The sequence below is a fragment of the Bos grunniens genome, chromosome 13 (genome assembly GCF_055505025.1).
Source record: "Bos grunniens cultivar Pamir isolate PY7600 chromosome 13, Bosgru_T2T1.0, whole genome shotgun sequence".
NCBI lineage: Eukaryota > Metazoa > Chordata > Mammalia > Artiodactyla > Bovidae > Bos > Bos grunniens.
The window spans coordinates 13,760,535-13,786,352 of record NC_141177.1 but is presented as its reverse complement, the minus strand read 5'-3'; the positions used below and the strand labels follow the sequence as shown (position 1 = coordinate 13,786,352).

General features: G+C 61.0%; 1 protein-coding gene across 5 annotated transcripts in view; it reads left to right on the top strand.

Annotated features, from left to right (window-relative positions):
- PLCG1 (phospholipase C gamma 1) overlaps positions 1-25,818 on the top strand; it is a 35,119-nt gene extending 9,301 nt beyond the window's left edge. For 3 of the 5 annotated variants that reach the window (XM_086331805.1, XM_086331807.1, XM_086331809.1), the window contains 31 exons: positions 10,891-11,043; positions 11,126-11,219; positions 11,363-11,410; positions 13,795-13,879; positions 13,972-14,055; positions 14,201-14,235; positions 14,440-14,512; positions 14,611-14,712; positions 14,831-14,949; positions 15,030-15,115; positions 15,212-15,332; positions 15,969-16,137; positions 16,236-16,358; positions 16,447-16,548; positions 16,628-16,815; positions 17,035-17,235; positions 17,410-17,529; positions 17,619-17,799; positions 18,575-18,652; positions 19,331-19,434; positions 19,607-19,703; positions 19,951-20,020; positions 20,418-20,575; positions 21,763-21,859; positions 21,946-22,170; positions 22,242-22,390; positions 23,054-23,168; positions 23,271-23,432; positions 23,533-23,621; positions 23,694-23,881; positions 24,018-25,818. In XM_086331805.1, coding sequence (XP_086187931.1) covers positions 10,891-11,043; positions 11,126-11,219; positions 11,363-11,410; positions 13,795-13,879; positions 13,972-14,055; positions 14,201-14,235; positions 14,440-14,512; positions 14,611-14,712; positions 14,831-14,949; positions 15,030-15,115; positions 15,212-15,332; positions 15,969-16,137; positions 16,236-16,358; positions 16,447-16,548; positions 16,628-16,815; positions 17,035-17,235; positions 17,410-17,529; positions 17,619-17,799; positions 18,575-18,652; positions 19,331-19,434; positions 19,607-19,703; positions 19,951-20,020; positions 20,418-20,575; positions 21,763-21,859; positions 21,946-22,170; positions 22,242-22,390; positions 23,054-23,168; positions 23,271-23,432; positions 23,533-23,621; positions 23,694-23,881; positions 24,018-24,060 — 3,659 coding nt within the window. In that variant the 3' untranslated portion in view covers positions 24,061-25,818. The remainder of the gene's footprint in view (positions 1-10,890; positions 11,044-11,125; positions 11,220-11,362; positions 11,411-13,794; positions 13,880-13,971; positions 14,056-14,200; positions 14,236-14,439; positions 14,513-14,610; positions 14,713-14,830; positions 14,950-15,029; positions 15,116-15,211; positions 15,333-15,968; positions 16,138-16,235; positions 16,359-16,446; positions 16,549-16,627; positions 16,816-17,034; positions 17,236-17,409; positions 17,530-17,618; positions 17,800-18,574; positions 18,653-19,330; positions 19,435-19,606; positions 19,704-19,950; positions 20,021-20,417; positions 20,576-21,762; positions 21,860-21,945; positions 22,171-22,241; positions 22,391-23,053; positions 23,169-23,270; positions 23,433-23,532; positions 23,622-23,693; positions 23,882-24,017) is intronic. The other 2 variants (XM_086331806.1, XM_086331808.1) reach the window with 1 other exon arrangement.

The window sequence follows — 25,818 nt, the reverse complement described above, 5'->3', positions numbered from 1 at the left end:
GTGGCCCCACGGTTGTGGCAGGTAGATTGCAGCCCGTAGGGGTCAAGAGGCGGCCAGCGCTGGGGTCTCGGAAACAGGGAACTTGGTGTTCCGGCTCCGAGGCGTTGCAGCTGTGCCCTCGCCTGATTGTATCTCCTCCTTCACCCCAACACACGTGCCCCTGCTCCCGCCGCCACAGCTTCCTGCCGTCGGCCCAGGGTTTTAGGGCCGCCCTTCACGGCTGAGTGTGCTGAGTCTCCAGAGGGAGTGGGCCTGAGGCTGCCTAGAGACCGTGCCCTTGGCCCCGGAGGGGAGGAAGGACGTGGGAGGGGACCAGGCCATGCTGATGCTGCAGGTGGTCGCTCTGGGGGAGGCCGAGGCCTCGGGGGTGTGGCTCAAGAGTCCCCGCTTGCATTCCTGCCTCCACTGTAGATGGTCTCCCTCTCCTCGTGCGACCAGTGCCTTTTGAGGCGGCGCTTGGCTCGCCTTTGAGAGGCTGCAGTGGCTGAGTGCCCAGCACAAGTCCTAGCTCTCCGCACCGCACCTCGTCACCCCCTAGGAACTTGGCTGTCCTGGGGGAAGCAGGGAGGGCTCCTTTTAATAGCCCACATGTAGGCTTTGTATATAGGCTCTGCGCTTCCTTCCGGGCCCTTCCTGGTGTTGGCCGGTGGCCCTGGCTTCAGCAAGACTCAGGATGCAGAGTGAATGGGGCAAAGCTTTCTCCTGCAGGACTGGCATCTCCCTTGCCGAGCCAGGCCTGGCACCGAGCAGCCTGAGGTTAGGAGGCAAGGAAAGGAGGTGACCCAGTCCCTGATCCTGGGAAGCTTGCAGTCTGGAACGTGCGGAAAACCATGAGAGCCCCGGGCCAGCAGGAGACGGTTGTGCCGAGTGCTGTCGGCTGAGCCTGGGGCTCCAGACAGCATCAGCCTGCCCTTGTGGGTCGCTTCCCCTGCTGGCTGGCAGGCTGGCGTTGGCTGGAGGGTCAAGGCGTGGGCTCAGTGAGGAGCGGCGGTCTGACCAAAGCTCCAGGCCCTGGTGGCGGACAACCGACCAGACTGGTGAGGGCTTGGGCCTGGGAACGTTTGACCACTTGTTTGTGTGAGATCTAATTCTAACTCAGCAGGGGCGGGCTGTGCATGTTGAGGTTGGCTTCCTGTTTTCCTGGACACCTGGGGATATGGCTGAGCTGAAATGTCCTAAGGGAAGTGGTGCTTTAAGAGGTGGCTGCGCCGCCCCCCCACCCCACCCCGCCTGCCCAGTTCACCATGTCCTTGGTATGGCCTTGCCCGTGGCGGGAGAAGGGCATTGACCATCCTGGACCTCTGGCTGTGGGGGTGTGGTGGGTGAATTCTAACGCCGTGGGATGAGTGACTTCAGCCTCAGGCCTGGAGAGTGTGGGCCTGGGTTCCTGAGTGACTAACCCTAGGAAGGAGGGGAGGGGCTGGGCACAGGTCCCAAAGGCTTCTTCTCCGCCTACTCCAGGGCAGGAGGTCAGTTGGGAGGTTGGGGAGCGGCAGGGGCTTTTCGAGACCCTCTTTGGGGCTGTGCAGACCACGTGCCCCCATTTGCCATCCAGCTGTTAGGTGGTAGCTCTCCCGTGCCAACCCTAACACAGTAAGAGGGTAACACGCCTGTGTTCGCTCGTCAGCTCCCAGCTGGGACTGTGGCCCTTCTTGGGAGCTCTGAGCATGTCCATGATGGAGGTTAGAACAGATCGCATAGGTCGCTCTCTCAGGGGTCACTAGGGCCTGTTGAGGCCAGCGGTGAAATGGAGGGTCCCTCCAGTGGGAACCCCTGATGCCAGGCTTGTTCCTGATGGCGTCTGGGTCCCCGGCCTGAGGACTGGCCCCTGCTGGAAGGGTGAGGCTCTACAGCCCGGGGCAGGAGGCTGGGAGGCAGCTATCTGTGCTTGAGGAGGTGAGGCGGGAGCTGTCTTAAGAGGGTGGAAGTAAGGAATTAAAACCAGGAAGGGGAAGTCCCAGGGTAGCCACCCCTCTCAGCAGGGGGGTTGATTTCAAATAATCTGAGCGGGGCTTCCCGCTCACCTTGGAGTGGGCAGTGTCCTGTGTGGTGTGACCTTATGGGGCCTTGGTTCCCCTGGAAGCAAAGGGAGGACAGGCGAGTGGCAGGGCTTGGGCTGCTCTGGCCCAGAGGGAGCGGCCCGATCCTGAGGCGAGGCCAGGCCAGCGGGTCTGAACCAGGAGAGCGGGCCAGTGGGCAGAGGAGGGCGTCCGAGGGAGCCCTCCGTGACGTAATGACCCTTTCCATTGTTCAGAGTGTCTCTCCAACCGAGACATTCAAGGTTGACCTTGTTGGGGATTTAAGGGCTGGCCCCACATCCCCGCCCCCCCTCCCCCCCACCCCCATGGAGAGAAGGGCCCGTGCTGGCAGTAATACAGAAACCAGAAAGGCGGGGAAGCAGCACGGGTCAGTGAGCTCCAGGGGGAAAGGCCTCCGCCATTCCCCACCCCTACCGTAGCCCCTTTTTAGCCCCCAGCCAGAGGCCCCTGTTGCTTCCTTTTGGGGGTGGGGGACAGGCCCCAGATTTTTTCTTTCTTCTCCTAACGCAGTCCATTCCCTGCTAGGCACTGGGGCATTTGGTTCACGGCGTCAAGGACCTTATGCTCCAATGGAGAAGGTAGTCAAAGAGCCTTAAAATACACGTGGTTCCCACTCATCTAGGTCCGTGGTAAACGTGATTGTTAATATAAATAAAGCCAGTAGGGCTTGTTCAAGGATTAGATTAGAGAGTGGTGAGAGTGTACAGAGTCCAGTTTAGGCACTTCTTTGGAGGTGAAGCTGTTAACTGGCAAGAGGAGTAACAGTAGGCCTGGTTTTGGTGAGGGCTTGACTTTCAGGTACGTTCTTCCCAGGTGGTGCTAGTGGTAAAGAGTCCACCTGCAAAGCAGGAGACACAGGAGATGTGGGTTCGATCCCTGGGTCAGGAAGATCTCCTGGAAAAGGAAATGGCAATCCACTCCAGTATTCTTGCCTGAAGAATCCCATGGACAGATAGCCCATGGGGTCACAGAGTCGGACATGGCAGAGTGACTGAATACACACACCTGTGACTTTGAGGTGAACAGGCAGAGAAGGCAAGTAGGCAGTTGGCTTGAAGGGTCTGAAAGCTTACAGCCGGACTAGAGTAGGGCTGTGTCTGTGAGTTGTCTGTCATTGGTAGTGAAAGCCATGGGCCTGCGTGACGCTGACTGGGGAGCAGGTGGAGCTTCGGGAGAGGAAATGCCCTTGGCCTGGGCCTTGATGAAGGCCAGTGTGTCCTGGGTATAGTCATGGAGCCCAAGAAGCAGGAAATTAGAAGTCAAGAGCAGAAGTTCAGCAGGAGAGAGGGTGTGGTCAGCTGTGTTGATTGAGGGTCAGGAAAGGGGAGATTGGGCAAGTGACTTACACCCAGGACAATACCCTGTTTCTCCAGGTGGTCTGAATAGACAGTGAGAAGCATTTCATTGGGTCTCCTGAGATCCTGGACACATTCTATACCTGGCTCTGCTGGGCCCTCAGCTTCTCTCCTGTAGTTGGGAGCCTGGCAGACACAGGCCATCTAGAAAGAACTTGGGCAGCATCAGCCTGTAGAGGAGACAGAGGTCAGCATGCATAGGGCTGCCTGGGGAGTCCTGTGGGCCTGGGCAGAAAAGTTGAGGCAAGCCCCTGCTGCACTTGCCCTGCTATGACATTGCCGGCCAACCTTCCCTCCCCTCTCATCCACCAAACTCTGAATGTCCTTTTCCCCAAATATTCGATGCCTTGGCTTTCATGATCCTGTGCTGGAGAACCTGGTCGGGCCAGTCCTCCCAACCTGCCTTCTGTGGACAGAGTGGTCTGAGACTCCTGAGTCCAGCTGCTCACTTTCTCTGGCTCCCGGCGCCATCGACACCTCCCTGTTCCACCCTTTGTAGGCCGTCCTAGTTATCTGCTTCCCCATCTGTTTCCTCCACTGGGCAGGGGCTTTCTGACTTTCTCAGGGCCAGGAACTCCAGTGCTTTATTGATCTCTGTTTACCCAGGACCCACCCTGGGGCCTGACCTGGAGTTGGTGGAGGTTTGGTGCATGTTTGATCTGGGTGATGGAGTGAGAGAATAAGCCCAGTAGATAGCTGCTCATCTCTCTCCTGGCTTTGAGTTCCCTGGGTGGGGCCCCTTGCCCTTCCTTCCTTTGGGGCCCAGGCGTGCTGTTCCCACCTCTTAAGATGAGTGGGATTCATCTCGCATCCTAGGGAAGAGGGCTGTCTGCCTGGATAGTGTGAGGGCTTGCTGGGGCTGCCCTGCTTCTCCTCTGCAATCCCAGTGTCGGGGTGGCTGCTGCTGGGTAGAGGGTCCCCATTCTGCTGTGAACTACCACGTGACTGTGACAAGACCCCTGGGAGCCTCACGTTTCCTCGTTGCTCCAAAGAGGAGATTCACCTAGAATCTAGACTACAGGCATTTCACAAACTGGCAAGGATTCTTTACAGCCGTGACTGAAGCAGTTGCATGGGGGAGGGCAGGGTCCCATGTAGGAGGGTCCGCAGACCCCCATCCAGCTGCCTGAATGGTCTTTTCCTGCTCTTCCCTGTCAGGTGTCTGGGGGAGGGTAATGGACAAAACCCTGCTAGGAGCAGAGGCTGAGCCCTGCCCGGGGTGGACCTTGCACGCCAGGGTTCCGCTGGGGCTTCCCTCTTGTGTCCTGAGAGGGGTCTAGTCCTCTCTCCCTTGCTGTCTGGTCTGAAGGTGCTGCTGTACCAGAAAGGAAAGCGGATAAAGCCCAGCCACACCTTCCCTTTGCTGCCTGACCTGTGACCCTGGGTCTCCGAGTCTGGATCCTCGTCGTCTGTGAAATAGAGGCTGAGAGCTACCCACCCCTCAGCTCTCGCCTTTCTCCCTGCTCCTGACTTCTGCTGGAAAAGCAGGGGTGGGGTCAGGGGCAGGGTGAGGACCCTCACTCCTGGTCCTCGGGCAGCAGGCAGCTGATGTGGAAATTGCTGGCTGTCTCAGGCCCAGCAGATTGCTGTCCCGCCTGTGCCCTGGTTGTCTTGTCTTCTGTTGGGCCACCTCAGTCCTTCTCCTGAGCCATGAAGCTCTGTCAGAGCTGTACACGGCCGGCTGGTCCAGGCGCCCTGGGGTGCAGAGTCCCTCTGTCACTGGCTCCCTGGGGTGGGCAGCAGAGGTGCCGGCTGGAAATCAGCTGGCTGGCAGGGCGCTTCCCTCTCGTCCTCTGGGGAGCAGAGCTCAACTCCATTTGTACCCCCTGGGCCCCGGTGTGTTGTTCTTTGGAGAGGGGGTGCAGGAGGCCGCTGACTTGGGGGGTGGGGGCTGGGAACAACCCGGCCGTGTATGTGGAGAAGGCGTGAGCGATGACAGGTCATTTCTGGGAAGATCTGTGCAACTCTCCTGGCGCCTGGGACCCGCTCTTTTCAATCTCCTGGTGACCTTGGCATAGAGCCAAGCAGGGCATGGTGCTGAGGGAGCCCTGCCTGTTCTCTTTTGTTTTCCCCAAAGCACCATTAGCTTCCCAGGGTTCCCACCGCAGGAACCTTTGTACAGGAACCTCCCAGTGTTTGCAGATTGCTCTGGCCCCCAGGGGCAGTGTCCTACCCCACTGTGGCTGTTCTTTCTCCTGTCTGCATAGTCACCTCACTGACCACTGCGCTTGCATATTTGTTGTAGCACCTCAGCCTTTATTACCCTCCTGCACCACCTCTTCCAGGAAGTCATCCCTGATACCATCTTTGAGCATCTGTGGCCTCTTAGATAATTAGTTCTGGTGTCTAACTCTCGTGTTCATTCCCACTTCTAAGCACTCGGTCAGCATGTTGAGGCCTCCTCAGGGACCTGGGAATAGGCAAGTGTGGTTTTTGCCTTGTGGAACTCACAGATCAATGACCTTGACACCAAGGAGGCACCAGTGTGACCAGAATAGGGAGCACCAAATATGCCGCTGGACCAGGCACGACGGAGACTTAGGTGACAAGGTGGGCCTGGCACGTGCAGGGGCTCAGAGGTCAGAGGCGTGCTTGGAGCTTAGGTGGGATGGGGGTCTCTGGGTCTCGTGACCTTGACCTGACTCGGGCCCTGTTGAGGGGTGCTGCTGGGCCTTGCACACCTTCCTCAGGTGCCTGTGGGGCTGAGCATCCACATCCCACAGGCAGGGGCAGTGCCAGTCCCAGGGGGAGGGACCTGTCCTGGTAATGCTCACCTCTGTCAAGTTTTCTAGATTAAAAAAAAATCTTTCATGTTTATCATGACTTTGTTACTTTAAGCTGTAAAATGTATTCGCATGCAGTTTTGAAAATTGGTGTTATTTACTCTTTGGCCGTGCGGGGTCTTCGCTACCGCTCGGGCTTTCTCTAGTTGTGATGAGCAGCGGTTTCTCCAGGTGCAGAGCGCGGGCTCGCTGCTCCATGCCGTATCTTCCCAGCCCAGCAGTTGAACCGGTGTCCCCTGGGTTGGCAGGTGGCTTCTTAACCACTTGACCACCAGGGCAGTCCTACATGCATTTTTTATGCAGTTAGTTTCTTTTGCAGTTTCTACCAATTTACTTATGTACTTTTCAAAGGGAAAATGCTCTTAAGAGAAATATTTCAGCAAATGCATCTTTCATGTCCAGAAATTTCCGTTTTTGTGGTGGTGGTTTTCTTGACCAGATCTTCATCATTTGGGGTTTAGTTTTCAGCATGTCCTCATGTCCCTTTCTAGCAAACTCGTCTTCCTGTTTGTGTAGTTCTCTGTCTGCATGTGAAAGGTTTACAGCAGGCCCACCCCTCACTGAGGCCTTCAGTTTATCCCCAAGCCACCCAAGAAGAGACAGACTTGCTCGAGGCCCGAGCTGTATGCTTGGAAACAGGATTTGAAACTTGGCCTTTGTGATTTCAGACCTGTTAGTGTCCTGTTCTGGTCCCTCACTATAGGCACGGTGGGGGTGGTGTGGGGCTGTGGCTGCACCGGGCCGGGTAAGCGTTCTCTGGCTTAGAACATGTGCCCAGATGTGAACTCGGAGGCTCCACGAGTCCCTGTCTTCCCTCACGGTGCCCCATCCCTGTGAGACCACATTCGGGGCTGGGGAAGTGGCTGTTGGAGTCTGTTCCTTGGGCCCAGGCAGTGGTGGGCCAACTTCACCCTGGGTTCGCCCCCAGGAAAGTGCTGGCGGTGGCCGCCATTGTCTCCCCTGCCGCTGACTCACGTGGGCCCCGTGTCGGTGACTCTAGGCGCACAGGAGGGGCCGTCAGACTTTCCAGGACTGGTGACTCCTGGCAGGGCCCTTGTGCAACCTTGTGAGGTGGGAGGAATCCCCAGTTTACCAATGAGGAAACTGAGGCCAGAAGAGCGTCGGACTGCCCGGGGCCACACAGCTCGAGTGCAAGCCCTGTGTGATTCTCCTCTGCTGGGCCCAGGCAGACTTCAGAGAGGGTGGTCAGAGCAGGCTTGCTGAAGGAGTCGAGGGAGGTGGCCTGGCATGTGAGGCCAGTCCTAGGCCTGGGCGGTCCCCCATTAGGCCAGAGCCTCTTGAGGAGGGCTGCTCTTATTTCTTTATGAGAGTTTGTGGGCGGTTAAATGCCAGGGACCGAGCCCCACTCCCTGCCCAGGCAGCTAATCTTGTCACTGTCTACCACGGCCTTGCTTGGAATGGCGAGGCCCACGCTGTTCCTGAAGCCTGGGAGCCTCTGCGTGGGCCTCGGACACCTGGTCCCCAGAGGAGCGAGCTCGCCGTCGTGGCTTCTGACCAGCTGAGGTGGCTGGGTTGTGCCGGTGCAGCTCCAGGCCCCTCTCGGGGGTGGGCGAGCCTGGGGGTGGGCCTTCGTCACAAACGAAAGCCGCGCTCTCTCCTACCGGACGCCAGCCCAGCCTGGCTTCAGGCCCTGGGTGTGGGAGCCTGCCCTTGTCCTCAGAGAGTCCCCATCTCCAGCCTGGCCAGGACCTCCCAGTGCGGCCAGCCTCTCTTCTCCCCACGTCCCTTGAATGTTGTTTTCTGAGGTTGTGTGAGGGGATGAGTGCTGGGTCCTGGGTCTCCTGCCCCCCAACCTGCCCTCCCTGCCCCCACCTCCCAAGTCCTGGGAGGGTCTCTCTTCCTGCCGTCCTGTCCCGCTTCACGTCTTACCCAGACTGTGTCAGGGGGGCTCCTATCCCCTTCCTGAAACTAGGGCAGAGGCCATGCATGTCCCAGGGAGTCACACCACCCACCACCCACCACCCACCCCCCACCCCCCACCCCCGGGCTTGGTGGCCATCCCTGGCTCTCAGGAAGAGGACCCTGCTGTATTTATTCTGGGAGGCAGAGGGTGGGGGTGGGGGTGGAGGGTGAGGCCAGAGGTCGCACAGGATGCAGCTTTTAAGAACCTGGTAGAGCCTCTCCCCCGTGTCTCGTCCTTCCAGCCTGCAGTTGGCTCGATGGCCTTGAAGGGCATCGGGCCCAGGCCGACAGCTCCAGTGACGGCGAGTGCAGGGTGTGGGCAGCGGGAGCCTGGGAGACGCAGGCACCTGGCCTGGGGCTGCGCTCTGCCCGCCTCGTCCCGTCTCGGGTGGGAGCCTCCTCTGCTGTCAGTCTGTCACAGTGGATGTATCCTGGAGCATGGGGCAGGCCACAGGGTCACCCAGGACCCGCTGGCAGTGTGTCGTGTGGGGCACCGTGGCAGCCACCCAGCCGCAGGCTCTGTGGTTGCTCGCTGGGCTGGCTGCTGCTAGCTAGCCTACTACGTCGTAGGCTGACTGCCTCTAGTGACTGGTGGGCAGCTGCGCAGAGGGCCCAGACTGTGGCCCGCGAGGCTTTGTGGGCCTGTGTGCCTGTGTGTGAGGCTGTGTGCCTGTGTGAGGTGTGGGGGGCATGACAGCAGCCCTGCACCGGAAAGGCACGCTGGTTTCTGTTTCAAAGGGCAGGGTTTGTGGTGGTTCTGTAGTTTCTGATCTGTGCATTTCCCGTGTTCAGCTCCTCCTCCCATCCTGGGAACCCTGTCTCCTCAGGCTGGGTCTCTGACTCAGTCTCCCTCCCTGCCCCCTGTTTTCACCTGAGCATAACTCTTTAAGGACTCCACCCCTCCCCCTGTTGGGGTGCCTGCTTTTCCCTTGTTTGTTCAGTCGTTCAAGCTCTGGATGGCCTTGCCGGCCCTGGGAAAGATGAAGAACACACATAAGCGCCCTTAGCGGTTACTGCAGGGGGTGTTTCCAGATTAGATCTCTGGTGGCAGAGAATGGAGTCTGGGAGGTAGACCGTCCCTGGCTGGGGACCAAGGTGAAGTGATAGACGGGAAACAGGACTGTTCTTGGCCTCAGTCCAGCTGGGTTGGGATGGAGCAGGGAAGATGGGCGAGCGGTAGGGCACTGAGCCCCATCACGAAGTCCCTGAAGGCCGAAGAAGGAGTGGGTTCTCCCTCGTGAGTCACCTTTGGAGGATCAGAACAATGTCTTACACAAATTCAGGGGCTCGGGGAGGACGGCTGGGTGGTGAGAACTTGAGGGCCGGCAGGAAAGCAGGGGCTTCCAGCTGGAGGACCAGGCCCCGGGGCTGCTGAGGGCATGGAGTAGGGGTCGGACCAGCAGTGCTTTGGGGGGTTCTGGGCATGGGCCAGAGTGAGGGCGCTGTCTGAGGTGAGGGGATAGATGGGGCACGGCTGTGGCTAGAGGGACTGGGCCTTTCAGAACTTTCCAGCCAGGGTGGTGTGTGCTTGGGCCAGGAGGGCTCGTGGGGGAGGTGGGCCCGGCCGCGTGATGGCAACGCTCCTGGCTCCAGGTGTTCCGGGCCAGTCTGGGTCGAGAGCATCTGAAGAGGCTCCGGAGCCAAGGGAGCACGCAGTCATTTCTGGCGGCTATGCCAGGCTTCCCTCTTTTGACCTCCCTGAATCTGTGTCTTCATCTGGCCTGGAAAGTCTGTCCTCTGTGTAGGGTCCCAGCCTGGGGACTGTGCAGCTGTGCCCTCTCCAGGCCTGGGGTCACCGCCTGTGTGCCCGCTCCAACTGCAGACCCCCAAGACCCATCAGGGAGCTGGAGGGAGGCTTGAGTCAGCGCCCACCACGTGCCGCCTACAGGCCTGGGCGCTCCAGGCTGTTGGACTTGGGAGCTCAGCAACCCCTCCCAGTGCCGCCATCCGTCACCTGCCTTCACGGGGACACAGAAGGGTCAGAGTGGTTGTCCCTCTGCTGAGGTCACACAGCTAAGGTGAGCTGGAGCTGGGAGTCTAGTCCTGGCAGGCCCACCCCCGAGTCCACGCAGGTTTCTTCTACCACCCTGCCTTCTGGAGGAATTCAGTCAAGCTCTTTGCTCTAGAGATGGTAAAACCCAGATGGAGAGAAGTTAAATGAGTCACTCGGCGTGGTCTGAGTTAGTAGCTGAGGCGGTTTGTCTGCTGCTCCGACCTGGTGCTTCCCTGGTCTGAGCTGGGTGGCCAGGGTGGGAGCCGTCTGTGGGCAGCCCTGCTCTTGCTGGAACTTGCTCGGGGATGTCTGGGAGGGGGCTTGTTGGGGTTGCACCAGGTCTGTTGGCCCAGTGCCTGCTCCCCGCCTTGGACTCTGAGACCCATTTGGGCCTGCCTCTCCCCAGCCCGAACCTTGGGGCTTCATGATTCAGTTGGTGCGCTTTTGTGTCAGAAAATGGTCCTCACAGACTTGCAGCCGTGGGTCCCCATTTCTTGTTCTCGAGTCCAGCTTTCTCCAAGTCAGAGTGATCCACCTGTGTTGTCAGGGAGGCAGCGTGCACAGCACAGAGCTCCCTGTTCCCCCAGACCCCCAGCTTTTAGCAGAACTCTGCCTGTAGACTCAGCGCAGCTCTCTTCCCTCCCACAGTGGGCCTGAGTGGTCTTGAGTGCCCCCGAGGGGCTGTCTCTTTCAGTGGTCTTCTCTGAAGAGAGTGTGGGAACGAGCAGGGAGCCCAGGCAGCCCTGCTCACCTTGGGAGGCCTGAGCCTGACCTTGGTCTCTCCCCTGCCCTCACAGTTGACATTCGTGAAATCAAGGAGATCCGCCCAGGGAAGACCTCACGGGACTTCGATCGCTACCAAGAGGATCCTGCTTTTCGACCGGACCAGTCCCACTGCTTCGTCATCCTGTATGGAATGGAATTCCGCCTTAAGACCCTGAGCCTCCAAGGTGGAACTGAGGGGCTGGAGGAGGTGGGAGGTTGGGGGACGCAGCCCAGCTCCAGGCTCAGCTCTTTACCCCCTGCTCACAGCCACGTCTGAGGACGAAGTGAACATGTGGATCAAGGGCCTGACTTGGCTGATGGAGGACACATTGCAGGCAGCCACACCCCTGCAGATTGAGAGGTGAGAACCCGCTCCTGACCGGTGAGGTCAGGGCGCTGGGCCCTCGGGAGCAGGGCAGGGACTCCTGGGCCTCTGCACCCGAGCCTGCCTGCCGGTCTCCTCCCCAGGCCTGGCCTCACTTCAGGCTCCTTCTCTCCCACCAGGTGGCTGCGGAAGCAGTTCTACTCAGTGGACCGGAACCGTGAGGACCGGTGGGTGCTGAGCTGGGGCCCTATCCCGGCAGGGTGGGTTGGGGCGACCAGAACAGTGGCCCCACTTCGAGAACTGGAGGATCTGCCTCATGCACAGCCAGGGCTGGGCAGGCCTCTGGTACAGGCACTTCCTGCAGTCAGCTGTCCGAGGGCCTGTGCCAGCTGGTGGGGAGGCCAGCGACGATAAGCCAAGTGCACCGCTGCTGTGGGAACCGTTCTGCTGCACAGAACCAGCTCTGGGTGTGCTGTAGTGTGTTTGGGGGTGCCTTGGAGCTCACTTAGGACTTCTCTGGTGGCTCAGACAGTAAAGCATCCGCCTGCAGTGCAGGAGATCTGGGTTCAATCTCCTGGGAAGATCTCCTGGAGAAAGAGATGGCAACCCACTCCAGTATCTTGCCTGGAAAATCCCATGGACAGAGGAGTCTGGTAGGCTACAGTCCATGGGGTCACAAAGAGTCAGATATGACTGAGTGACTTCACTTTCCTTTTCCCTTTGGAGCTCATGACTTTGAGGCCACGGTGTGACAGCCAGAGGGGCTACAGAGGTGTGGGACAAAGGCCAGGCCATGGATGAGGAGGACCGCTGACGGGGGAGAGGCAGGCACCACGGAAGGTTTTGAAGAGAAGTGTGATGTGACCTGGGGTCAGTTCCACAGGGCGGCGGGTGGGTGGAGAGCTCGCTTATTAGGAAGCGACTCCGATGCTCCCAGTGAAGATGATGGCTAGGTCAGGGTGGGGGCGTTAGGAAGGGGTTGGATTTCGGTGGGGCTATATTTTGAATATAGAGCTCAATGGAATTTGCTAACACATCAGTTCTGGAGCGTGAAGGAGAGTGAGGATTATATTAAGGTTTTTGGTCTGAGCATCTAGAAAGGTGGGGTTGCCATTGACTGAAATAGGGAAGGCTATGAGAGGGACGCCGGAGAAGGCAATGGCACCCCACTCCAGTACTCTTGCCTGGAAAATCCCATGGATGGAGGAGCCTGGTGGGCTGCAGTCCATGGGGTCGCTAAGAGTTAGACGACTGAGCGACTTCACTTTCCCTTTTCACTTTCATGCACTGGAGAAGGAAATGGCAACCCACTCCAGTGTTCTTGCCTGGAGAGTCCCAGGGATGGGGGAGCCTGGTGGGCTGGCGTTTATGGGGCCACACAGAGTCGGACACAACTGAAGCGACTTAGCAGCAGCAGTAGCAATGAGAGGGTCTCATTTGAGGGGGTGAGTCCCGTGATGCCCGTCGATGGTCAGGTAGAGGTGTTGAGCAGGCAGGTGGGTAGAACGAGCTCGGGGACAAAGTGGGCCAGAGATGGGACCTGAGGAGCACAGCACGCAGGGGGTTTGGGAGGCTGGAGGCGCCCACAGGCAAACACAGCAAGGAAAGAGGAGAGCACTGGTGGCCGATCCCAGCCTGGGCGGCTTGTCCACCGGGGCCTGGGGCAGTTAGGAGCCGAGGAAAACCGGAGGAGGCAGAGCCTTGGAAGCCCAGAGAGGAGGGGCTGGTCAGCTGTGCCACGCCTTGTCACGTGGGGATGACCGAGAGCTGTCGGTGACCTCGAAGCTGACGGTGGAGGAGTAGACATGGGGTCCTGGGAGTGAGAGGAGCCTGGATGGCTCCTTCGAAGCACTGCCGTGAGGAGGGGCAGAGAAGGGGCAGCCGCTGGGGAGGAAGCAGGGCAGACGGGTGTTTTGGGGGGAGTGGTTTCAACCTGCGTGTGATGCTGGTGGCAAGGAGCCCACAGGAGGAAGGCTGGGTGGGGCAGGTTTCCTAACCCATCCAGGGGGCCCTACCAGCCCCTCCTGCGTGACGGAGGCCAGGCGACCACTGGCTGGAGGAGAGCAGGACCGCCAGGGCGGGAGGAGACGTGCCTGCTTTCCCCTCCGTGTTGCCCCCTCCCAGGAGAGAAGGCTTCCCTGTCCCCATCTTTTTCTTCCTGTTGCCTGGCCGAGCATGGTCCTCTGCCCCACCCTTAGGCAGGCTGCCTCGGAAGGCAGCGCACTTCTGTGAGACCCTGGGACCGTGCTTGTCGCCAGCGCTGGTGCTTGGCTGAGACGGGTCCTTGCTCTCCTCCCTGAGGAGGCCCCAAGTCCCCGGGCCGTGGGCTGGGAGTCCTGCGAGCTGCCTGCCCATGGCGGCACCGGGCTTTGAGAGCGAGGCTGAAGGGGCTCTGGGGAGCCATGCAGGGGCTGCCTCCCTCTGTGCCTGGAGGCCTGGGAGAGGAAGGACCTTCCCTTGGTCACCTCTGGCTCTGAGCCAGGCTCGCCGTCAGGGCTGCAGGGCCCAGAGTGGTGGTGTTTACCTGCCCAGCCGCAGGTGGACACGGCCCACAGGTCAGAGGTCATGAGAGGTGGGGCTGAAGCCGCTGGCGGTGTCTCTGTCTCCTCAGGATATCGGCCAAGGACCTGAAGAACATGCTGTCCCAGGTCAACTACCGGGTCCCCAACATGCGCTTCCTCCGGGAGCGGCTGACGGTGAGGGCCTGCGGGCTGTCTGCAGGCGGGCGGGGAGCTCAGCCGCCCCCAGCCCCGGTGGGCCCTGACCAGCGGCCCTGCTCTGTCTCTAGGACCTGGAGCAGCGCACCAGTGACATCACCTACGGGCAGTTTGCACAGCTGTACCGCAGCCTCATGTACAGCGCCCAGAAGACGGTGCCTGAGCCCCCGCCCCGCCACGCCTGCCCCCTGCCCCGCCCCACTCCACTCCCTTTGTGTTGTCCCAGCCTTTCTTCCCGAGAGCCCCTTGCCCATGGGGCCTCCCTGGGTTCTTGCGCTGACCCGGTTCTGTCTCCTGCAGATGGACCTTCCTTTCCTGGAAGCCAGCGCCCTGAGGTTTGGTCTGAAGTGGGGAGGTGGGCTTCTGCCCAGGCACCCCCGTCCCTCCCCTGGTTGATTCCCTGGGCCGGAGGGAGATTGTGGATGGTGGGGGTGGGGAGCCCTCCTGGACCATCCTGGGCACCGCCTTCTGAGGGGCCCCCATTGTCCATGGTCCACGCTAGCCATCCGGCCACCAGGCACTTCCCTTCTGTCCTGCAGGGCGGGGGAGCGGCCGGAGCTGTGCCGGGTGTCCCTTCCTGAGTTCCAGCAGTTCCTCCTCGAGTACCAAGGGGTAGGACTGGGCTGGGCCTGGGCCGGGGTGCCGGCAGGGGGTCTGGGCTCCCCAGCAGCTGGAGGCCTCTCTCACGCTCCTCTCTCCCACCCCGTCAGGAGCTGTGGGCGGTGGACCGGCTCCAGGTGCAGGAGTTCATGCTCAGCTTCCTCCGAGACCCCTTGCGAGAGATTGAGGAGCCTTACTTCTTCCTGGACGAGGTCCGCCGTGCCCGCCCCCCCCCCGCCTGCCTGGACTGACCCCCTTCCTGTACCAGCCAGTGCCGTGGTGCAAGGCAGGGGCTCATCTTCTATCCTCTCCACATTTGTTCCCGGATAGTTCGTCACCTTCCTGTTCTCCAAGGAGAACAGCATATGGAACTCGCAGCTAGACGAGGTGTGCCCCGACACCATGAACAACCCCCTGTCCCACTACTGGATCTCCTCCTCGCACAACACGTGAGTGGCGCCCTCGGCCCCTGGCCTGACCCCAGGAGGTGGGGCTTGCCTGATGCCCCGCCACCCGCCTCCCTGTCTAGGTACCTGACCGGGGACCAGTTCTCCAGCGAGTCCTCCCTGGAAGCCTACGCTCGCTGTCTGCGGATGGGCTGCCGTTGCATTGAGTGTGCGTGGGGGCCGGGGGCGGGGGGCCCGGGGCAGGATGGGTGGGGAGATGGGGGATGGAGCCTGCCCGCTTGACTGTTGTCGCCTTGCTCCCCAGTGGACTGCTGGGACGGCCCGGATGGGATGCCGGTCATTTACCATGGACACACTCTGACCACCAAGATCAAGTTCTCAGACGTCCTGCACACCATCAAGGAGCACGCCTTTGTGGCCTCAGAGTGAGCGGCCGGGGCTCGGCTCCACCTCTCCTGGGTCCCTGTGAAAGCCCCCCAGGTCCCGGCCCTGCCTTCCACCTCCTGCCAGCTGCTGGAGCCCTTGCTGCCCGAGCTGCTTACTTCCTGCACCCTTGGCCCACCTGCCTGCTCCTTGGGCCCTGCTCCTCAGCCTGTGGAACACACTCAAGCTCTTCATCTTCAGAGATCAGTCCTGTAGCCCTGGGCCTGTGAGGTGGTTGTCCTGCCAGCTCCTTTACTGTCACAACCCAGAGAATCGTCTGTCCTCCGCGTGTTTCACTTTGCAGTTCCTATTGTTTCCCCAAACTGTGGTCACTACCCTCTCCCACCTCATTGAGGGGATCACCAGGGGCCCCCAGTAGCTAAATTTGGTGTAGGATGTCCCTCCTCGCTGCTGGGGCAGCTCCACGAAGGGACCAAGTCTGGGGATGCCTGTCTGTGGCAGTCCCAGTTGGCCTGGGTTTCTGCTGCACCCATAAGTTCCACCTCTTCTCTGGGGTAGCTCCCCTCTAGGGAGGACCTCGGGCTCTAGGCCCCTGACACCTCAGTCTGGGAGGGTCTGAGCCATGACCCCTGGGAATCACGGGGTCTCCTGTGTTACATGCTGTTCCCCTGCTGCAGGTACCCGGTCATCCTGTCCATCGAGGACCACTGCAGCATTGCCCAGCAGAGGAACATGGCCCAGTATTTCAAAAAGGTGCTTGGGGACACACTCCTCACCAAGCCCGTGGATATTGCAGCCGACGGGCTCCCCTCCCCCAACCAGCTCAAGAGGAAGATCCTTATCAAGGTAGGTCTGGATGGGGGACGCCTTTGCTTCAGTGGTGGGTTCAGGCCTGGGGGAGGAGGTGGGGGCCTGGGATGCCAGTCCCGACGTATCGCCCACAGCACAAGAAGTTGGCTGAGGGCAGTGCCTACGAGGAGGTGCCAACATCGGTGATGTACTCTGAGAACGACATCAGCAACTCCATCAAGAATGGCATCCTCTACCTGGAAGACCCTGTGAACCATGTGAGCGCTGGGCCGGGCGGGGTCGGCGGGGCAGGCGGGGCAGCCACACAGAGGACTCTGTCACAGGCCCCCCGCTCGTCTCTTCCAGGAGTGGTACCCCCACTACTTCGTCCTGACCAGCAGCAAGATCTACTACTCGGAGGAGACCAGCAGCGACCAGGGCAACGAGGATGAGGAGGAGCCCAAGGAGGTGAGGGGCTGGCCCAGGGCTGGGGTCCAGGCTGGGGTGCGGGTCATCTAGCGGCTTTGCTGTCCCCTCCGCTTTGCAGGCCAGTGGCAGCACAGAGCTGCACTCCAACGAGAAGTGGTTCCACGGGAAGCTTGGGGCGGGCCGGGATGGGCGGCACATCGCCGAGCGCCTGCTCACGGAGTACTGCATTGAGACCGGGGCCCCCGACGGCTCCTTCCTTGTGCGCGAGAGCGAGACCTTTGTGGGCGACTACACTCTGTCCTTCTGGTAAGCCTCCCGGCATGTGCACACGCGGGTCTGGCACCAGCAGGGGCGCCGTGGGTTCCGGGCACACACGCAGACACGGCGGTCGGTGTGGAGCCCCTGGAGGGCCGCCCCCACCCGAGCCATCTTTAGAGTGCCTCCTCCTTGAGACCTGGTGCCCTCCTATGGATGGCGTGTGGGCTGCCGCCCCGCCTGCTGCTCACAGCCTCCCCGTCCCCTCAGGCGGAATGGCAAAGTGCAGCACTGCCGGATCCACTCCCGGCAGGACGCAGGCACCCCCAAGTTCTTCCTGACGGACAACCTCGTCTTCGACTCCCTCTATGACCTCATCACGCACTACCAGCAGGTGCCCCTGCGCTGCAACGAATTTGAGATGCGCCTCTCAGAGCCGGTCCCGCAGACCAACGCGCACGAGAGCAAAGAGTGAGGGGGCGCCCCGGGGGTGGGGCCCGGGGCGGGGCGGGGCACGCGGGCCTGGGGCCGGACCCAGAAGCGGCCCTGCGGCGGGGTGGGTTAGAAGCGGCCCTGCGGCGGGGTGGGGGCGTGGACCTGGGGCTGCGGCGCGGGGCGGGGCTGACTCGGATTGTCTGTCCGCAGGTGGTACCACGCCAGCCTGACCAGAGCGCAGGCCGAGCACATGCTGATGCGTGTACCCAGGGACGGGGCCTTCCTGGTGCGGAAACGGAACGAGCCCAACTCCTACGCCATTTCCTTCCGGTGAGGGGGTAGCCCTGTGGGGCTGGAGGCCATGCAGGGCACCCCTGGTCCCGGCCCACTGACCTCGTGTGGCTCCTCTGTCTGTCAAGGGCTGAGGGCAAGATCAAGCACTGCCGCGTCCAGCAGGAGGGCCAGACCGTGATGCTGGGCAACTCAGAGTTTGACAGCCTTGTCGACCTCATCAGCTACTACGAGAAGCACCCACTGTACCGCAAGATGAAGCTGCGCTACCCCATCAACGAGGAGGCTCTGGAGAAGATCGGCACAGCTGTGAGCGCCTGGGGGCTGGGGGCAGGGCTCAGGAGACCCACTGGCCCTCTTGGAACTGCCAGGCTCACCACAGGGCAGGCCAGCAGCCAGCAGTCCCGGGGTGGATGCGAAGGACAAAGCGGCCCGCATGCTGCTGGGGGGCCAGCCAGCCCAGCGGAGACCCAGGGAGGCGTCCCAGAGGGAGGGCCTGTCTGTGTGTGTCTTTGAGGCCGGGACAGTTGTGTGGGTGAGGAGGTGGGGAACGGGTTTCAGCAGAACTGTCCCTATGGGCTAGGGGGTGGGGTGGGGAGGTCCCAGAGTTCACCCTGTAGGGGATCCACCTCGGGGGTGGGAGCACAGCAGGGGCTCGTAGGCTATAGAGATGTGTTTGAGGAGGGCAGAGCCACGGGGAAGCCAGCATGAAGGCAGGCTGTGGTGCAGGGGCCAGGATCACAGCCGCAGCGAGGACAGTGGGGCCCCGGCAGAACGTCCACTTGAGACTCTTGTCCTCAGTGGGCCCACGTGGCCAGGGCGAGAGCCGCCCGCTGGGGCTGGGGTCTGAGAGGAGGTATGGGTGGAGGCGGCTTCTGGAGTGGCATGATCTCCAGTCATGGACAAGGTGGCCAAGATAAGAGTGAGGAGAGAGGAGGGATGTTCTAGGCCCCTGAGGTTGGGGACCCTGGCGGACCAGGTGTGTGAAAGGGGCGGACGAGCGGCCTGGTGAGGAGGGGACACGGAAGCCAGCAGCTGCTCTCACCTCTGGGCATTAACATGGCCTGTCCTATCCCATTTCCAGGAGCCTGACTACGGCGCGCTGTACGAGGGCCGCAACCCTGGCTTCTATGTGGAGGCGAACCCCATGCCCACGTTCAAGGTACAGCTTCGGGCTCTGGGCGCAGGAAGCTGGGGAGGGTCCCCCAGCTGTGGTGTGCAGGGCGGCCTGCGGTCTTTGTGCAGAAGTGGTATTTGTGGTTTTCCGAGGCCTAAGAGGTGTTGCGAAGTGTGTGGTTGGTGTATGACCACAGCTCTCTCGGGGCTGGCCCCAGCCACTGTCCCAGGGGTCAGCACTGACCCTTCCAGACTCCTCCCCGGGGCAACCCCGGTTTCCTCCCTGGTGGCAGCAGGTAGCGGGTGGGGCACACTGGCTACTCCTGAGCTTTGTCAGACAGGCGGATCTTCCTCTTTGGGCCTTTGTTTCTAAGGGGTGAGGATCTGGGCCCTTTTCCTTATTTTTCCTCAGCAGTAGGGACCAGATTCCTTCTCCTACTTCGGAGATGCGGAATGATGGGGTGCCAGCCACACCCCGAGCCATCCTGGTCTTAGAGGAGGCGCTCAGCACCTCCCATTCCAGCTTCCCAGTCTGACTCCTGGGGCCCAGGGTTGGGGCTTGGGAGGTCCCCTCGAACCCAGAGGAGCTTCCTTCCAGAAGCCCTGGCTCACCCATCCCCTTTGCCCTGGGGAGAGCGGTCATGAAGGTTGGTGCACATGCAGCTGTGGGTGGGAGAGGAGGAGCGGGCAGCCTGTCTGCTGGACCGGGGCTTCTCTCCCACAGTGCGCCGTCAAAGCTCTCTTCGACTACAAAGCGCAGCGGGAGGACGAGCTGACATTCACCAAGAGTGCCATCATCCAGAACGTGGAGAAGCAGGAGGGAGGCTGGTGAGCCCCTGAGAGCCCCTGGTGCAGGCCAGGCGTCCTGGGCGCTGGCCGTGCACACGCAAGAGGGGCTTGGGAAGCAAGGGCCCGTGTCGGCCCCAATGGACCCGCAGAGCTGCTTCCTCTCGGGAGTTTGGGGTCGTCCCTGGGGGTCAGCACACTGTGGCTTCCGCAGGTGGCGGGGTGACTACGGCGGGAAGAAGCAGCTGTGGTTCCCTTCAAACTACGTGGAGGAAATGGTCAGCCCGGCGGCCCTGGAGCCCGAGAGGGAGGTGAGACCAGGGCCATATTGGTGGGAGGGGATTCCCGTGTCCACCACCCACACGGCGTCCACGTGCCTGCGTGTGCACAGCACTCCCGTATGTGCTCCCATCACCACGTGCAGGCCGCAGTCCGATGAACATGGGCCGCACACGTGTGGTTTCGTGTTCGTCTGTAGGGTGTATTTCTCACGTGCACTCAGACACCCCCTCATGTGCACACAGCAGACTTGCTGACTTTGGGCTTTGCCTCCCACAGCACTTGGACGAGAACAGCCCACTCGGGGACTTGCTCCGGGGGGTCCTGGATGTGCCAGCTTGTCAGATAGGTGAGCCCCAGCCCTTTCTCTGCCACTCAGGATCAGGCTGTCCCTGGTGGCTCTCTCCATGCCCAGAGAGAGGAAGCTGAGGGTTGGACCCCACAGGCTGCCCTCGTTCTGAGCTCTCCCCAGACAGCTCGGCACCCTCTGGCCCCCCATCCCCCAGCTCTGAAGCCTGCATGCTCCCCCCGTGCAGACACTGGGGATGATGCTGCTGGCGAGCTGAAGTCCACGGTTCTGGAGGGCTGGTCCTTGGCTGAGACAGGCTTAGAGGTGGGGGCAGGGCCTTGTCTCCAGGCTGCCTGTCCTCCACCCTGAAGAGGAAGGGAATGAGCTCTGCTCATGCCTGGGGTGGGGTGGGGGTTCAGCCCTGTATCCCCAGCTCTCCTCTCCTCCCTCTCTCCAGCCGTCCGTCCCGAGGGCAAGAACAACCGGCTGTTCGTCTTCTCCATCAGCATGGCCTCGGTGGCACACTGGTCCCTGGATGTGGCTGCCGACTCGCAGGAAGAGCTGCAGGACTGGGTGAAGAAGATCCGGGAGGTGGCGCAGACAGCGGATGCCAGGGTAAGAGCCTGTGCTGGTTCTCCAGCCACAGGGCAGCCCCCGCCGCTTGGCAGGGGCCGGAGGGACACAGGTGCTCCACGGTATGGCACGTCGAGGGTGTGTTGAGTTTGAGGTACACCCAAGATGTTTCTGAGTGGCTCTGCGTAGTGACCAGTTGGTATCAGGGGCAGAGGCGAGAGGCTGGGTCTTGGGCTGGAAGCAGGAGTAGGTGCCAGGGTTTAGGGCGAGGTGGTACAGGTTGGGAGCAGGGTGTGACCTCCGAGGACGCGGGTGTTGAGAAAGAGAGGCCGGGACGAGCAGGTCAGCGAGGCGGGATGTCTGACGTGAAGCGGGCCGCAGAGCAGACGGCAGGGCCAGAAGCTCAAAGTGCTGGTCAGAGACGGCCGTAGCTGCGGGCAGTTGCGGCTGGGTGGGATGGCAGTGGGCCTCGGTGGGTGGAAGGCAAGGGCGCCGCCTGTGCAGGACAGAGCGGTGGAAGGACCAGCTTCTGGAGCCGAGAGGAGGCCCCGTGCTGGCCGGGGTGCGGGAATCCTGTGGTGGGGTGGAGGGGCTGTGGGACGCACCGTGGCTGCCTTGGAGAAAGGACGCCCGCAGGCCAAGCCAAGAGGGCTGGGTGCGGAGGGCTCAGAGCCGAGCAGGGCCTGGAAGGATCTGGTGGTTGAAGGGATGGATCCCGGGGTCTGGTATACAGAGGGAAGGAAAAGCTCAAGAACAGGAGCTGCTTCTGGAAGGAAGTGGGCCTCCACGAGTCCGAGGGCTGCATGGGGCGCTAGGGAGGGATGTGCTGGGGCTGAAGTCTGGCTGTGGCGGGTAGGTAGTTGTGTTGAGAAAGGAGAACTGCGGGATCAGGGGTGAGGCTTCTGGGCCGGGGCTGGAAGGATGGTCCAGAGGACCCAGAGGACTGCGCCCACGTTCCCAGTGTAGTCAGTGCCCGCAGCGGGCCCGGAGCTGAGTGAGGACCGAGCGGCCCTGGGGTGCAGCCAGCCCAGCGCCTCGAGTGTTTCTGGGGCGCAGGTGGTGTGAGGGTCCCGGCCTCTGAAGCCGAGAAGGGGTGTGTTCTCAGGACGGTTTCTGGGGTGAGACTGAGGACAGCCGGGTCTGGAAGGTGCGGGTGGACATGCCCAAGGTGGCCGGGGGCTCCTCTCCCTGGGGGCTCCCGCCCAGGCTCAAGGCCCATGTGTCCCCAGCTCACCGAGGGCAAGATGATGGAGCGGAGGAAGAAGATCGCCCTAGAGCTCTCAGAGCTCGTCGTCTACTGCCGGCCTGTCCCTTTCGACGAAGAGAGTAAGGGTCCAGCCTGGGGCGGGAGGGGGCTTTCCCCAGTGGCACCTGGGTGGGCGGACTCTGAGCGCGCTCCCTGTTGGGCCCAGAGATTGGCACTGAACGGGCCTGCTACCGCGACATGTCGTCCTTCCCGGAGACCAAGGCCGAGAAGTACGTGAACAAGGCCAAAGGCAAGAAGTTCCTCCAGTACAACCGCCTGCAGCTCTCCCGCATCTACCCTAAGGGCCAGCGGCTGGACTCCTCCAATTACGACCCCCTGCCCATGTGGATCTGCGGCAGCCAGCTTGTGGCCCTCAACTTCCAGACCCCAGGTGAGGCAGCGACCAGGGGTGGGGTCCCGCCAGGCACTGGGGCTGGAGCCCACTGTAACCTGCTCTTGCAGACAAACCCATGCAGATGAACCAGGCCCTGTTCCTGGCCGGCGGGCACTGTGGCTATGTGCTGCAGCCCAGCGTCATGCGCGATGAGGCCTTCGATCCCTTTGACAAGAGCAGCCTCCGTGGGCTGGAGCCGTGCGCCATCTGCATCGAGGTGGGAAGAGGGCGCTCTGCTGGGCTGTTTCCAGGCACCAGGGCCTGGGGGCTGGCTAACACGACATGGGAGGGTGCTGGACAGTCCTGGGGCTCAAGGGAGAGGAAGCCGTTTTCTGAGGTGGGCGTGGGCTTCAGGCCTGCACTGGGGGACTGGGCTCAGTGTGGCCAGTTCTTGGCACTCAGGAGTCAGGCGGTCCAGTAAGACCAAACTGTGGGTAGCCACTGCCTGGCAGGAGTGGGCAGAGACGGGCAGGGAGCTGGTGCCCCTGCCTCAGGAATCAGCTCGATGGCACTTGTTAGGACGGGGGCTTGAGCAGCACTGAGCCCCCATGCCGCCCTCTCGAGACCCCAGGGGAGCAGCTGCGATGCGGGCGGCTTGGTGCTGTGGGGTGCGGGGGCTGTGGGCCTGAGCAGGTCTTAAAGGAGAAGGAAGGACAGAGTGGGGGTGACCGTGTCTTCTTTCCAGAGATTTCTACTTTTTTGTCCTGGGGGGGAAGTAATTTAAACATTTTTGTGTTAAAATGCACATGAATTTAAGGTAGGTTAGATTGCAAAAACTCACATGGGACTTCTGGGCAGTGTCCTGAGGGCCCAGCAGAGGGCGCACTGCCTCCACCGCTCAGTGGGGACCAGCCCAGGTCCATCCTCGCCTGCCTTACAGGTGCTGGGGGCCCGGCACCTGCCGAAGAACGGCCGAGGCATCGTGTGTCCTTTTGTGGAGATCGAGGTGGCCGGAGCCGAGTATGACAGCATCAAGCAGAAGACAGAGTTCGTGGGTACGTCTGCCTACCCCACGCCCCCGGGCATGTCAGCCCCTCTGCACCTGTGACTCCATCATCCCGGCAGCGGCCTGAGGCCTTTTGCCCTTGCTTTCACAGTGGACAATGGACTGAACCCCGTGTGGCCAGCCAAGCCCTTCCACTTCCAGATTAGTAACCCCGAGTTCGCCTTCCTGCGCTTCGTGGTCTATGAGGAGGACATGTTTAGTGACCAGAACTTCCTAGCTCAGGCTACCTTCCCAGTGAAGGGTCTGAAGACAGGTGAGGGCCCTTCTCCACACCATGCCCGCTGCGATCCAGCTCGGGGGTGGGGCGGCTCGCCGGCGTTCCCCTGGGCTAAGGGCCAAGCCTCCTCCCCCAGGCTACAGAGCGGTGCCTCTGAAGAACAACTACAGTGAGGGCCTGGAGCTGGCCTCCCTGCTCGTCAAGATTGACGTGTTCCCTGCCAAGGTACCCGCGGGCGGGCGGGCAGCGGGCGGCGCCGGGGCCGGGCAGCCACTGAGCCCTGTGTCCCTGCCAAAGCAGGAGAACGGCGACCTCAGCCCCTTCGGGGGTGCGTCCCTGCGGGAGCGGAGCTGTGACGCCTCAGGCCCGCTGTTCCACGGCCGGGCCCGGGAGGGCTCCTTTGAAGCTCGCTACCAGCAGCCCTTTGAGGACTTCCGCATCTCCCAGGAGCATCTCGCAGACCATTTTGACGGTCGGGATCGCAGGTGAGGGGTGGGGGCGAGGTGGCCTGGAGGAGTGGTCCTGAGAGGCTGGGGGTTGGCCGGCCGCCCTCGGTTCCCCTGGCCCGTCCCCCCAGGCTTCACCCCGCCGCCCGTCAGGATGCTCTTCCCTCCCGCCCAGGACCCCACGCAGGACTCGGGTCAACGGAGACAGCCGCCTCTAGCCGTGCCGCAGCCTCGCGGAGAGCAGCAGGCGCCGCGCCACGCACGGAGGGGGGCCGTGGACTGGGCTCCGGGAAGCGGCCTGTGGGGCCGCCCTTCTGGCCTCGCCGCCTAGAGCCCAGATTCCAGCCGTGGACACTAGACGAAAAGCACGCCATTAATGAGATGTATTCCTATTTTGGGCCTCCACGCCCCAGCTCTGGGTGAAGGCAAAAAACTGTACTGTCTAGCCTTTAAGCACACACACCTGGCCCTGCCTTCTGGAGATGGAGCCTTCCATCTTGGGACCACCGCGGCACTGCCTCTCGGAGAGAGAGGCTGCCTCAGCTGGAGGCACAGGAGGCTCCGCGGAGCCGTGGACATTCCTGAGAGGAGCGGAACAGCAGTAGCCTTGCTGGGCTCGGGAGTCAACGTTTACACAGTCCTGCAGCTTTAAACCCTAGCCGGGCAGGGAGGGAGAGGAGGTGTCCTGGAGCCCAGGCGGAGGAGCACAGGGCCTGCCTGGAGAGGAGGGCACAGCACAAGGGCACGCTGCCCACGACCAGGAGCACCACCCACCTGACCGACACAGAGCCTCGTGTGCAGGGTAGCAGTATTGGGCAGCTAGGCCGTGAGGGGCCCGTGGAGGCGGCCGAGGTGGCCCAGGGTGCCACCCAGAACAGGGAGAGCGACAGCAAGTTGCAGGGCCACAGCTGCAGCGCCTCAGGGCAGTGGGAGGACAGCGGCCCCGGGGCACCCACTGGGCCGCAGTGCCCCCTGCCTGCAGCCTGGGCACAAGCCTGAAGGACCCACTCACCAGGGGGCACATGTCTGTGGGCACTGGGCAGTAGGTGGCTCCTCCCACATCGTCAGTGAGGATGGGCCTGTGTTTGCGTCACAGCCCCCCAAGAGCCAGAGCAAGACGCCAGCTGGGTCAAGACTGATGGGCACCTGTGGGCCCGGAGTGGAAAGGCCAGTTCCCCACGGCAGAGGTCCAGCTGGGCACTGGCCGCCACGCATTCAGGAAACGCCCTCACACAAGGAACATGTCCTCCCACAGCAGCTCAGCAGGCCAGCTGTGAGTCCCAAATCAGAGTGGAGACCATTTTCCCTGTCACAGCAAAACACCTTGGATTGGAGTCTGCCAGACGACCCTGCAAGAGGACGCTGTCTGGGTGATCTCGAGCGTTTGTGAAATCAATCAGATCCTGACAATAGACAGACATGTTGTTGGAGTATGGACTTGTAAAGTTTATTTTTGCACACTCTGTTTCTCACGACCTTCATTCCTTCACGTAGGATGTATGATTTTCTATGTCTTCCACTTCTGACCTGAAAGCTGCTTGGTGGGGGGATGGGACTGGGGAAGCAAAATGAACGAACTTATCTGTGCACTGTGGCAGACCTGTTATTTTTACGGATTTTACAGCTCAGTTAACAGTGTTACCTTTTTAAGATTTCTATATACTCTTCAGAAGAACCACTGAGCCGTTCAAGCCTTGTTATTATCCGATCCCAATAGTGATTCCATTTTCTATGGCTTTTAGGATAGACAATAAATTATTTAACATTATATTAAACTTTCCATATCATGGACTGTAAACCGAAGGAAATCACATGGTTTCTCAGAAAACATATTGATTTATTTAAACTAATTCTGAAATGGTATTTCAAAGTACCACCTCCCAATCAGCTGTCCATAGCAAACATGTCTATATATGGTTGCCAACGTTTGGTTTATAATTTAAATGTTAATAAAAATTTTAAATTTTATTGAAAAA